The following is a 14,263-nucleotide window of genomic DNA, read 5'->3' as shown; positions in this document are numbered from 1 at the left end:
CAGTGTTAGCCCTCTTCGGCCTTCTTCAAGTCCTCCACTCCTCTAGAGATGATCCCATTTCTTTAACTTCAAATTTCACCTTTATGCTAACAAATCCTAAAACTGTATCTCCTCCCTAACCTCTCTCCTAAGATGAGATTCACAGTTCCAAATGCATGGTGTGCATCTCAAGCTAGACGTCCGGCAGGAATCATAAATTCAACAGTTCTCAAACTAATAATTTGCATCCATCAAATCTGCTTCTCTCTTACAGTCTTCGTGTCAGTTAATGACATTCTCCTCTGAGTCACACTGATCTCGGTCATATCAGACGCTTTCACCTTCCAATACCAACTGTATGGAAACTGTCACCAACCTTGCTGGTTCTACTCCCAGAGGCTTCTTGCATCTGCCCTCTTCCCTGGTCCCTCCTCCTGCCCTAATCACATTCTCACAGGCACATTCTCACAGGTCTCTTTCCATAAACCCATCCTCCACACTGTCCAAAAGTTATTTTTAAAAAAAAAACACAGAACTACCTGTCTCCTGTCACTGCTTTTAAATCCTCAGTGCCTTCTCAACACCTAAAAAATGCAACAGTCTTAGTAGTAGACCCTTCAAAAGCTAATCTCAGTCTATTTTTCAGTCCCACATTCCACATGCTCTTTTTTTTTTAATTTAGAGCAGACTAGTCATCACCTTGAAAATGTAGTTCTGGGCCTCCACATTTCCCATTAAAAATCAATCCAAACAAACAAACCCAAACAAAATCAATCCAAAAGAACCACAATGCCAGCAGGATGAAATGGGAAGGGAGAAGCTATCTTTGGTCTTTTCTGACCAAATTTGTGTCACATTTTGTTCTAAAATGCTAACCTAGCTCTAAACAGCATCATTTTGCACTTTCATAGTACTTTGTTAGTAATATTAAAAACCATCCCACACTGTTGAAGTTAATTCTGTACTTATCTGTACTCCTTCAGAGTGTGAACTCTCTGGTTATCTCTGCATTTTAGGCATCTTTGGAAATTCAGTACCTAGGCTAATGTCTGATACAGCATATGCTCAATTAGGGTTATGAAGTAAATTTCTTTTGTGATTTCCTTTTCCCCAATTTCTGAATATCATTTATAGCATTTATAGTCTTTTCATTTGTATGCCTATAATGTATACCCAAGGATTATCTAACTAATCAAAATTTAAAAATCAAAATTAAAAGATACACATAATTCTCTAAGAAACTCAATGGATTTAAGTATATTATCTGATAATACACACCTAGTTTTATTAGCATAGTATTTTCTTGAATGACCTAATATAAACAGCAGTTATAAGATTCCAGCTTATTTTTGCCAGTATCTTTATTATTTTTAAGCCCATTTTGATCCAATCTCAGTAGTTATACTGTGACTGAACTGTCCTTCACTCAAAAACGGTAAAAAAAACAAACAAAAAAAAAAAAACAGAGACAGAACTAAAGGGTTCACTGATCTTAACTCCCATCCAAGAAAATTCTTACAGAACTAAAGCAGCTTTTCCTTACTGAACCATCTTCCATGTAGTACTGAAACATTATGAAAGTGAAATGATTATAGATTTACCCAGACTTAGAGATTATAGCCTCGCCACCTGCATAACTGCCTATTTTCTGAATTCAGTCAAGTTGTTTTCTTGGGAGAAGGCTGTTCTTATAGTCTCCACAAGAAAATGAATATCTGCTTTCTTTGCTCAGCTGATCTTGTATGTGTGTGTGGCTATCCGGCATTTTAAACTGGCATCTCCTTTTCACTCCATAGTCCTGCCCCTGATGAGAGCCATTCCCGTGGCCTTAAACACTGGGGATGAGAAGGAAGGACTGGGATGCAGTGTTGGTTACCTGACCTTACTACGCCTGTTGCTTAATGACACATTTTACCACAGCAATTAGGCAGCATGTTTTAGCATTCTGATCGAACTAAATACAAAATATTTTTCATATACTTGAGTGAAGTTTATCAAGATCATACATGAAAACTTTTCTCCTCTGAACTGTAAATAACATTTGGCTACATACCAGTGTAATGACATATCATATGGCATAATTCGTATAATAGCCTAAAATATAATCATATAGTTCTACAATATCTCTTCATAAGTAGTTACTTTCTATTGTTTCTATTTCTTTTTTTGAGTGCAATGTAACTGATACTAGAATAATCAATTTCTTTAAAGTGAATGTTTGTATCTCACAATTCAAGTTTACATCATTCTACATTATTTTATTTACATCACTGAAATTAAAATTCAAAATAAAATGAACAAATGTGGTTTAAGGAAATAGCTATGTTTACAACATATCAACTCATGATAAAATGCTACTACAGCAGAACCCCGCCTCTGCATATGTGTTCTAAACATGGCTCTCACACAACCCAGCAAGACTGCTGAGGAAAGCAAACTGGTCAGCTAACATCATTTACTGAAATACAGTGCAACAGTTTTATGAAAAAGTAAATTAGTTCTTCTTTGTCACATATGGAGTGATCCAACATACATTCATATATGCACATATAAATACACAAACGTGTATGTATGATCTCCAAAGCATGAAAACATTACAAAAATTTTTATTAAATTTAACTTTTAAAAAGCACTGATTTTTTGGAAATACAAGTGAAAGAACGAAATATGCCTGACTTTATTTTTGCATTATTTCTGCAATATTTTCTTAGCATTTAATAGCTATTTAAAATGTCTCCAGCTACTTAAAGCATTTTAATACTTTACAATGTAATAAAACTATATGTCTCTTGCAAGTTCCTAGTGCTTTCTCATGCTCATTTTGAAGATTAAGGAACTTTTCTTTATTTTCTCTTACCTTCTCCCTTTGCAGCTCATTATCTCTTTCAAGGATCTGCAATAAAATTAATTATCCAAAAAATAATCAATACCACATTAATGAATTTTGATGTGTTTTATGTTGCTTGGACCTTTGCTTTGAACATGCTGCAAGTGCCATACAGATCAGTGATAATGTGCCATCTCAATAATAATTTTCATAAATTAACAGAAAGGTGCTTATAGTTTAGGTAACAGGGAATAGGGGGAGGTTATGATAAAGAAATGGCTATAAAAGGGTATAAAAACATTGCCATTATTCAGTTTCACTGCATAAGTTTTAATGTACTGAAAAGTAATATAAGCACAGCAGTGAAAAGTATGAAATGTAGCATAATCCAGCCTAACCCTACTAAAAAAATTAAACCACCACAAAACATTTTAAATATCTATTTATTTTTTAAATGAACTGGTTATAAAACTCATAAATATAATTTTCATTTCAAATTAATACTTTTTAACATAACTTAAAGATTAACCATATTAGCTTAATTACTTAATTAATATAACTGAATCACTAGTGTACTACAGCCCCCCCAACAAAATCTTTAGGAAGGAAAAATTCTACCCAAGTGTTTTATAAGACTAAGGACTTAGAGCTATTAAGTCTATGTCATCAGTACTACTGGGTTTCTTCAATCTCAGATTATAATCCAAGGAATCATCTTTAAAAAGTAAACAGTAACAACTCATTATTTCTCTACATCTCTCATACATGTGGCCTTTTTTTTCTGAGTACTGAGGGGACCCAGGACCTCCACAGTGACTACATCCCCGGGTCTTCTTTGTCTCTGAAACAGTATCTCCTTGTTAAGTTGCCCAGGTAGGGCTCAAACTTATGATCCTCCTGCCTCAGACTCCCAGGGTGTGCAGCGTGCACCACCACTCCCAGCTCATTGGGTGCTTTTAAGTTCAATAACTTAAATTCATCACTAAAGCTATAAACAGTCAAGGTAAAAATTTCAAGCCACACAGGATATAAAAAGACAAGGCAAAATTATCCTGGGTCACTTCTCCTCCCCAAAAATAATCACTTTCACAGTTTCTTGTGTAATTATAGAAATGCCCTGTAAGCATATGGGGACAATAAAAGATATGTTTTTAAATTCAGGTGAGACACATCTCATCATTCTGCAAACCACTTTTTAAAAAATACCTCGCTTACATTCTGTATTATATATGTGTGTGTGTCCATCTCATTTTAAAGGCTTCATAATATTCTATTTAAGGAATTCTCAGTTACATCTAGAATATCAATATGCAAATACACAGTTATACAAAATTATGGCAACTTACCTAATGAAAAACATTTACAACCTGTAGCACAGTGCTGCTCCTCTGTCCCATGAGAGCTGGGAAAACCCTGACGAAGCCCTGTTCTGACTGCCTCCTTAGGGTGATGGAAGTGTTTTTAAACAAGACATCACCCTTTAATTTATGGTTACCTGTAATTCTAGGATGATTTCTAAATGTCCACAGTCGTGTATAATTAATAGATGCTCGGTACTTTTAACTACAGTATCTATATTGACAACATAATGGACTTTATAAGACAGACAAAGCAAAGTGTAGGGAAGAAAGGGAGAACATACCAACATACCACAGGCCCTGTTCTAGTAATTCTTTTTGTAGGGGGAGATGGGATCTTCTATGTAGCCCAGCTGACCACGAACTCATGGCGATCCTCCTGCCTCAGCCTCCCACATGCTGTGACTACAGACATGTGCCACCATACCTGGTTACTCTCTAGCACTATAATACTAAATGACCAAGAGCATCAAGCTCTTAAAACATTGTACTAGATAGGTCAATCATTTCCTCTCCTGGCCTAAACCCTTCCTAAAAGAAACTGCTTCCTACAAGAATTCTGTTTTAGTTTTTTCTGGAAACTTCCCACCTTTCATTCCCAGGTAGATCCATTTCTGTCCGCTTCACAAATAAGACTATAAGGATTGCCTCCCCTCTTCTGTCACGAGTCTCCTGTTTCTAGATCCTACAGTTCCTACAGTCTTTCTTGGCTTACTCCCCTTTCCGGGCAGGTCGAACTTCTGTTTCACCCCTACAGGCAGATCCTAGTCTCTCCTTTCCAGTGTTGCCACCGGGAAGTCTGAACACAATGTGTTACTGCCTCATCCCTGATTCTTTGTGTGAGGTCTACTTCTTTCTGCAGTTTTAACATCATCTCTGAGGTGCAGCAGTTTCATAAAAATATACGTTGGTACTGGACAAGAGAAACCCAGGCCTGGAGAAGCTCTGTTCTTCCTTCGCTCCTTCTTTATCACTCTCTCTCCTCTCTTCTCCCTTGGAAGTGCGCCGGACCCCCTGGACTAACCCCTTGTTTTCTGCCTTCTTGTCTTTTGGTTCTGCTTCCTAGAAGACTATCCCAACATTATCTCCCAACCTTTCCACTGCTGTTTATGACTGGTAATATATTTATTTTAAGGGCCATCTCCTACTTTATTATAAAGTCCTAATTCTTGCTTTTTGGATTAATAAGACTTCTTTTAAGTATATTTTCTTATGTCTACATGCATTTTCATTACTTTGTCTCTTTGGCCTGTTTTCATATTGGGGGCTTCCTTCAAATGTCTGGCTGTCCTTAGCTCCCTATCCATATCTAAGAATGCAGTATTAAAAGGCTGGTTGGAAGCTCTGTCCAGTGGTGGGTCTCACTATGGGTTCTGGCTGAACTATTTAACTTGGGGCTTAACTGCAACAGCTATCAACTTTTCTCTTGAGTAGTCTCATTTTCCCAGAAAGGAATCTTGCATTTTCCTCCCTAGGAGTTAGGCTAACAACCTTCTAAGTGGGGAAGGTCTCACCATCCAGTATTAGACTCTGCTCTATTTTCAATATAATACTCCCAATAATGTTCCGGTGAACTGGCTCTTAAAAAACAACAACAAAAAAAGAATTTGTTTTAAAAGCCCAGTTTTACTATTTGTCATTTTCCTTCATGCTGAATATTCCCCGCAGGTCAATTTCAGGCCCAGACTGTGTCACAGCCAAGTCGCAAGCTTCCTTGGTCTCTAGCAGCCAGCTCACCCCGCTGCAAGCTATCTCCGCACATCCCACAGATCCGGTGTCTCCCAACTTCAGGCTCTCAAACTCCCTACATAAACCTCCTGCCTTCTGCCTAGGAGGAGGGGGCAGGGCCTACTGGTACAGGGCAGGGAAGACAAGCAGGTTGCATTGGCCTCCCAGATGGACCTTCTAGTCTGGGGTTTCAACTGCAAACCCCGCTAGGGACTCATGGTAGCAATTCCTGACTCTCTGATGGTTTGGTTCTTAGTTTTGTCGTGTTGTGTCATGCTGTGCTGTGCTGGGGATTAAACCCAAGGTCTTACATATGTTAGGCAAGTGTTATATCACTGAGCCACGTTCCTAGCCCTCATTTCTGCATGTTTGAATCATGTTTCTATTTTCTTTTATGTGCAAAATAAATTACCAACTGCCCATCTGGTTCCCACTTTTAAAACTGTATTTTTATTGTTTCTCTCTCATTTCCTTGTCATTGTGAACTTGTTGTCAAAATGAATTTAATGTCATTTTATTGCAGTTTCGGGAGGAGGGAGAGGTGGATGTGGATGGATTCCATTTATTACCAGAGTACTTGCCAGGCCCTGTCTGAACTTGGGAAGAGTTCATCATTCATTCCCTTAATAAAACTTTCATGCTCCCACTGTGTGCAGGGCACTATTTTATTTTCTTACACTACATGAGTGAAAATGTTTCTGTCCTCATAGAGATTACATTCTACCAGTAAATTATTTGGTACTGTTTGCAATTGAATTAACAAAGCTAAAATCCATCTGTGAAAAAAAAAGGATATGTGGAAGGTCAAAATAAAACCATCTGCTTGTGTTTCAACCTACAAAAGACTGAGTAAACTGTGCGGTATTACTATGACAACTACAGGAATCAGCTAAGTAAATTTTTATTCTTAATACTGTAACTGTAGGAAGATGATTATGCTTGTAACTATGTTTAAATCACAGTAGAACATATTTCCTATCGTGAGAATTTAGTCTCTGTGATCTAAACTTTACTACTGAAAAGGTCGATGACAGTGTGACTGCAGAGCAGCGAGGACACAGCCGGCCATTACCAAGAGTGACGGCACTTTGAGCACAGGTGGGGTTGGAAGGCCCCTCAGGAGACACTGCCCTACCGTGCAGCCAGTCCTTAGCAGCAGCACAACACTCACATTCTGCTATGTATCAGGACTCTCAGACACCAGGCTGCAGACAAGTACTCATCCATGACAAGATTCCCACTGGTCTGCGGCAAAAAAATGTCAATATAAGGTCAACAAATGGCTTTTCTTATAAAGCACTGTCTTATCCTGAGATTATATCCTTAATATATTTTGTTCTTTTATAAAATTATAGCAATGATAGATGATATTTTAATGTCCTTATTTATCCAAATAAGAAACTGACAATCCTATTTTTGATGGTACCTTGAAATGTTACTGCATGAAATCTAGTTTCTCTATGTACTATCAAAGGACAGGTGATAATGTGATAATTAAAGAGAAAGGCATTTGAAGTGTATAAGATTTTTGGTAGTCATGGTTAAAAAGAACCTAGGACCATATTCATAACCATTGTTAACTCAGAGAAAAGCATAACTATATATTTATGGCTATGTTGGGCTCTGTAAAATTCAATACATAAGCACTGGACTTAGAGCTCATGAAGAGGTAATTTAAAAGTTGTGGTTTTAGTATGGCCGATCTAACCAAACTGAAGCACTGGGGCTGTAGCTTTCATGGGAAATGTTCAACTTTGTCCTGTCTCCTCTGCTTCCAAGAACCCCTCAGGGAGGCAAAAATATCTTCCAGTGGCCACTCTACTGCATATGCCCCAGGTCTTTCTGAGAGGGACCTCCCAGACCCGGGCCCTGTGGCACCCATGGAGTTCCTGCCCTGCCACTAGTCTGTGTTCCTTCATATGGAGCCCAGACCCATTGAGGTTCTGTCTTGTGTACCCTTCCAGGGCCATCTGTGCTGAAGCAAGCCCTTCAAGCCTTACTACTCAACGATCCTCCTTGACATTTCTAGCTTAGCTTCCAAACCTAAAGAAACACGCAAGCTCCTCCATGTGAACGTCCCACATGTGCTCTACTGGTATCACTGAGTAGACCTCCCGTTTACTATGGCATCTCACGCATCCATCCAAGGGATGGGCAGCAGCCTGCACCTCCCACGCCTCAGTCTTACAAGGGATTTTCCTGTAGACTCAGCTTCTTCCCCCTCCGCCAGCTCCTCTTTCTTAACCTGGCACGCTCAAAATATCAGTGACATCCTGTCTTTTCCTCCCCTATCATTTCTTATGAATACTAGTGAGAGGATAAGGAGTCACTGCAGCAACAATGGCAGTTCTATTACATCCCTGGGAAGACAGAGCTGGCCCCAACTTCTAAAGCTGGCTAACTACTCTAAAGATGTGGCTGACATTTTCATCTCCTGTTTTAGTTTTACATGTTGGAGACAATCCCAAGGCACACAAAAACCCCCATTCATTCTGTCATAAAATGAAGTCAGATACTTGATAAAGTTTAATATTTTAACTAGTTACCTAAATGTTAAAAACTACATTCATTACTTGGGACACTGATGAAAGAGTCCATTACCTTACTCCAAAGCTCAAATGGCCCTGATAAAACTGGATGCATATATGCACCTACAAAGGGGAAGCTCGCTAGACAGAAACATAATAAAATAATGTATAGAAAACCTGATTGTTTTCTTTTAGCATTTTCAATTCTGCGTCCATTTCAGTATTGGCTTGAATTTGTTGTTGAAGTAACTGCTGCATATGTTGAAAAGAAGTGATGATCTCCTTTAAAAAGATATAGATAGCACGTATCAACTGTAACAATGGCAAGACCATAGGATGTTTCTAAATTCATTCTTCATATATTTTCTAGTTTCTCCACCCATTATCTTTATAGTTTAATTTCAATAATTTATATTAAACTAATGGTACAAATTTTACAGTTTGATATATAAAAGAATCTCCACTACAAATACTATTTCCAATAGTCACCTAAATATTAACTGCTTTTTAATTTTTTTTAATTTTTTAATTTTTTTGGTACCAGGGATTGAACTCAGGTCCTTGCACTTGCAAGGCAGGCCACCGAACTGCTGAGCTAAATCACCAGCCCTTTAACTGCTTTTTTAAATTCTAAGATTCAAAGACATTATTTAAAATGTAAAGGATTCAAAACTAAAATAAACTTTTGCTGGCTTGTCACCCACCAGATTGCAAATATATTTCTACTGAATGTCGTGTGGGCTATACTATTATAAAATGTTACAATGGACAAGATATCATGAAACAAATGGAAGAAAAGTGGAAGAGAAAGGAGCTCTCTTTCATACACTTTTTAAAAGACACGACAATTGTAAACATCAAACAGATGAACATGGAAAACAGCACCCTTAAACAGGCATGCCTGATGTATACATACTCTTTAATAATTAATCTTCTAGGGTACCACTGGTCTAAACAAAGGAAAGCAGATTTTCTACAAATGAAAGTATTTAAGGGGCTAGTTAAAAAGTATACCTATGTCCACTTAATGTCCATTACTTACTGCATGCCTCGTGCTGGCCTAAGTAGACATGGATTTCATTTGTTATTTAACTTACTTAATTCCCATACTATATAGCTGACTTTTAAAAATATGTACTGGCTTCCAAAGTATCTGACGATTGCTTACGTGTTTCTCTTCTTGAATGTGGATAATCTCTTCATTAATCTTCTTATTTAGTTCCAATTCCTTAAAAATTTGAATAATTTGAAATTTGTGATATAAAATTTACCAAATTCTACAATTCAGTGCTCAACAGTTTGGGTGTCATGATCTATTATTACTTCACAGTACCCACATCTATTTGTGTTGTAACAGTGGTGACAGTGAACTGAACAAGGTACAGGACCCAACAGTGTTAAAATTACAAATTTCCCATTGCTAATGGAAAAAATTACCTAATTGTTAAAAATAAATTCATAATACTTTAGCTTTTTAGGACATATATTAGATAGTAATATGTATTGCTATGTATATTAACTCTATATTATACTACATATAACTACATATATCAGCAACTACATACATTAGTAACTAATGTATATTACTATGATATTAAATTAATATTTGTACTGTGTATACTACGTGTATAATCTACAATGAAGGCACATTTTGTGTTATAATCATAAAATGCCTATAAATTCTTTAAAAATATTAATATAAATCTGAATGCATTTAAGCAAATACCATATTGAGTCTTTCTTGAAGTTCTTCAAATTTTTGTTCTTTAATTGTTAGATTGGCATTTTCTTCTCGCATCTTATATTGACATATGACCTTGGCCTTAATCAAGTCTGAAGCTGCTTTTTTTAGATCCTTTACATGAGAAACATAAACACAAGATTCACTGTAAATATTTCATAAAAGCAAGGGATTCTGCTAATGGTTTCAAAGTCCTTTTTGGAGACATAGTCTCTCTATGTAGTCCAAGCTGGCCTTGAAATCACCTGGTAGTCCAGGCTGCCCTTGAACTCATGGTGACTCTGCCTCAGCCTCCAGAGTGCTGGGACTACAGGCATTCACCACCATGCCCAGCTTAAAGTCCATCTTTAAACACACATGCATGCACACACACACACACAGAAACACACACATATGCAGAAACAAGGCCATCACATGAGAGTAGAATGCATGACCTTGGAACTTGGTAAGAATATACTAGCTAATAAACCAACAAACCATAAGTAGGAAGTTTTCATTTATTACTTATTCAATAAACATTAATTAAAGATGATAATAAAGCACTGTAAATCCCCAACTTCATTATCTAACAAGAAAAATATTACATAACATAGCTACAATATAATGTGATGAGTGGTACATCGCAAGAATGTATAAGAAGCACAAGAAAGAAAGAGTTTGGTTGCAGGTATCCCTTCCATGGAAATGTGGTATTTGAAAAGAGCCTTTAACAGTAAATCTGCAAAGAGCACAAAAAAAGAATAGACATTTCAGGCAAAAATGTTCTACGTGCATAAAGGCATAGAAACATGAGAATATAGTATTTTTCAGGGAAACAAAAAATATATGGCTGGAGCTAACATGTTATCATAGGGGACGAAAGTAAATATTGGCAGCTGTAATTAGAAATGTTTGGCAGGATTCAAATATCAAAAGGGATATGCATGTTGTGGTTGTTGGGGAAGTTTCAATATAGACTGGCTTTGGGTTCTGTCCTGGAGACTGGTGAAGCACACTTCTGGGTGCGTCTGCGTGGGTAATGGAGGCGTGGCTTTGGGGTCTATGTCTGGTCCCTCACCTCTTCCTCCCTGAGTCTATTCCCTTGCTCTGCTTCCCAGGTAACATGCACTAAACAGTTTTGTTCCAACATGCCCTTCCTCCATGAGGTTCCTGCCATGGAGCGAGCCAGCCAACCCTCGACTAAAAACCTGAAATTTTGAGCCAAATAAGTTTTGGGTATTAGGTATTGTATCCCAGTGATTAAAAAAAAAAAAAACTAATGCAGAAAAAGTACCTGAGAAGTAAGATCACTGCCATGACTGTACCTGACCACTTTGTTTAGAAGCCTTTGGAACTAATTTACTGGAGGAGGTTGGAAAGATTTGGAGAAGCAGACTAGAGAAGCCAGAGAATACTGAAGCAGAGCCTGGTGAGGGTTCTGGTTGGAGCTCAGAAAACCAGATGCTTACAGGAATGCAGACAGTAAAGGTCAGGCTCAATAGAAAGTGGAAACAGGGACTCCACTGGCAGTTGGACTAGAAGCCACGTATCTAACACTCTGGAAGAGAATTTGTCTGCATTTTCTTCATGTCCTGAGACTTAGCAGGAGACTTGATATTAAAAGAAGTGGATTAATTAATCTGGCAGAGAAAACAGTAAGACAGCCCAACATTGAGGTTAAGGCATAGGTTCTGCTAGCTTCTTTTAGCCAGATTTATGTGACACTCTGGAGCAAAAAGTAGAGCAGAAAAAAATTTGGAAGACCTAAATTTTGGCCCAGAGAACTGCATGTGAAGTTTGGACCCAAAGAGGTGGGGTTGCGGGAGAGATTAGCACCATTCAAAAAAAAAAAATCAGCTATTTTGTACAGGGACAAGAAGATGCATCTTAGGAATCAGGAAGACCCCCTGTATTGCAGGCTCAAGGATGCAAAAGTGTAAAAAGAAAAATCCCTGTGGTACTTCCTCAAGAAAGACCTCCTAAGGAATTAGTTACACAGGATTCATTTCACCATGCTCAGGCATTCAAATACTCAGAGGCTGTAGCAGCCAAGGTATAAAGGGTCCTGGCTATTGCACAAGCTAGTAACAGACCTTGATATTATCCATATGATGTTAGTTTTATCAGCATGCAGAATGCAGGAATTGTAGGATCATAGAGACTTCATAGGAAAGTCTGAAAAGCCAAGCAAGGAGCTCCTCTGAGGGCTGAGTGAGAATGAAGCTGAAGGTACAGTGGAGACCCCAGGAAGTCAGAGATGCCAGGAATGTAAAACACTGGCCAAGGAAAGTTGTAGGCTGTGAGTGCAGCCAGCCTAAAAGAGGCTGTGTGGGTTGCAACCAGCAAGACCACAGCAATGAGGTACCCAAGCTCTTCAGATCCTAGATATGGAGCTACAGGACTTAATGTTTGTCTTGCTGAGTTTTTAGCCTTGCCTTGGTCCTTTTTTTCTATCCCCTTCTCCCTCCCTTTTGAAATGAGAATATTTACCATGTCCTATAGTACCTGAGGATTAAGTTCAGTGGTACACTGGTTCACACACTTAATTCATCCCATGATTCTGGGGAAGATTGGGTGCATTTTTATTCATGTGAGAAAGATGGCCACAGTCGTGCTTATCACCTGGTATGGAGTTCGCAGCAAATGGATGCAAAATTTTGCTGAAAACTTCTATTTGCTAACTAAATTGTTCACAAACAGATGCATTTGTCACCCAAGGTATTACTTTAATTTGCTTTTGATTTTCACAGATATTAACAACTAAGAGTTTTCCTTGAGTCTCAAAAGAGACTTTCACTCTGACTTTTGAAACTGAAACTGTTGGGACTTTGGAGAAGGAACTGTTGTATTTCTGGTTATATGCAGCAGAACTGTATTATGTTAGGTGGAATTACAAAGTGGGTATTATCTTTATTTAAAGATTAAGTATGGTTTAAGATGTGTTTGGGTTACAAATTGACAAGAAGTGGGATGTGTCAATGTATATTGGCTTTGGGATCTGTCCCAGGGATTGGTGGAACACACTTCTGGGTGTGTCTGGCTGGGTTGTGGAAGAGTGATGTTGGGGTCTGTGTCTGGTCCTTCATCCCTTCTCTCTGGCACTGTTTCCCTGTTCTTCTTCCCAGCCACCATGAACTAAGTGGCTCTGCTCCACCATATCCCTCACCATAATGTGCTTGCTTTGAAGCCAGATGACCCTGAACTGGCTGAAAATGTAAGCCTAAATATAGGATGACCAAAATTTCCATATTTTTCATTAATTTTTAGCAGGAAATATAAAAATGACAACTTTATCAAATGTACTCAATAATTTTTCTGTGTATGGTATATCTTAAAATATTCACTACATAACACAGCATTACAGTTTGGATAGTAGTGTCTAGTCCCTTTTTGAATTCTTTTTTGCATTATTGTCTTTCTTTGAACAACACACTGCTGTGTTGGCCTTTCTTTTTTTCTGTGGGTGGTATAATTTCAATGAAATTTCTACCCAATAAAAGTAATGGCAAATATGTCCATGATGGACTCCTGGTCGGTGCTTTGCTATCTCAAACTTTTCAATTATTTGGTCTATTAGACATAATTCAAATTGTAAGTGACTTTTTGAACCATCTTGTTTTGAATAAATAACATGTTCCATATCAGAAGGTGAATAAATATTTTATACTAATATTTTTTCTTTGCTCTTTGATTATAGGATGGCTCATTAGATGTTGGTCAGCTCTGTCAATACCACCCATACAGTTATTATAACCACTGACCACCACTGGGATTTTTTAGTTTTGTTTCTTCTTTCAGGTTCTGTCATTTCTGTATTATGAATAGTTGACAATAAGGAGATGTCATTTTTGTCTTTCCACTTTATAATGCAGACTTTTCTGCTCTGTATGCTAACATTTCTCCCCTTTTTGGTTTTTCCTTCTGCAGATCTTTTGGCACTTCCTTCCTATTTAGTATCAGTGTCCCAAACACATCCATTCTGTATTGTAAAAGAATATCACTGAGTTGTGGAGAAGCATAAAAAGTATATCTAATCTATTTATCTTGAGTCTTAATAGATTATAGCACAAAATTATAAGTTACTTTTCTTTCTTTTTTTTTTTTTTTTTTTTTTTTTTTTTTT

General features: G+C 37.6%; 1 protein-coding gene across 1 annotated transcript in view; it reads right to left on the bottom strand.

Annotated features, from left to right (window-relative positions):
* Ccdc73 (coiled-coil domain containing 73) overlaps window positions 1–14,263 on the bottom strand; it is a 121,330-nt gene that overhangs the window by 14,258 nt on the left and 92,809 nt on the right. Inside the window, exons 10-13 of the mRNA XM_010640401.3 lie at window positions 10,147–10,275; window positions 9,589–9,648; window positions 8,598–8,702; window positions 2,837–2,872 (exon numbers count right to left, since the gene is read on the bottom strand). Coding sequence (XP_010638703.1) covers window positions 2,837–2,872; window positions 8,598–8,702; window positions 9,589–9,648; window positions 10,147–10,275 — 330 coding nt within the window. The remainder of the gene's footprint in view (window positions 1–2,836; window positions 2,873–8,597; window positions 8,703–9,588; window positions 9,649–10,146; window positions 10,276–14,263) is intronic.

Source organism: Fukomys damarensis, unplaced genomic scaffold, assembly GCF_012274545.1.
Source record: "Fukomys damarensis isolate Sample0158 unplaced genomic scaffold, DMR_v1.0_HiC HiC_scaffold_16, whole genome shotgun sequence".
Lineage (NCBI taxonomy): Eukaryota > Metazoa > Chordata > Mammalia > Rodentia > Bathyergidae > Fukomys > Fukomys damarensis.
This window is presented reverse-complemented; position numbering and strand designations above follow the sequence as displayed.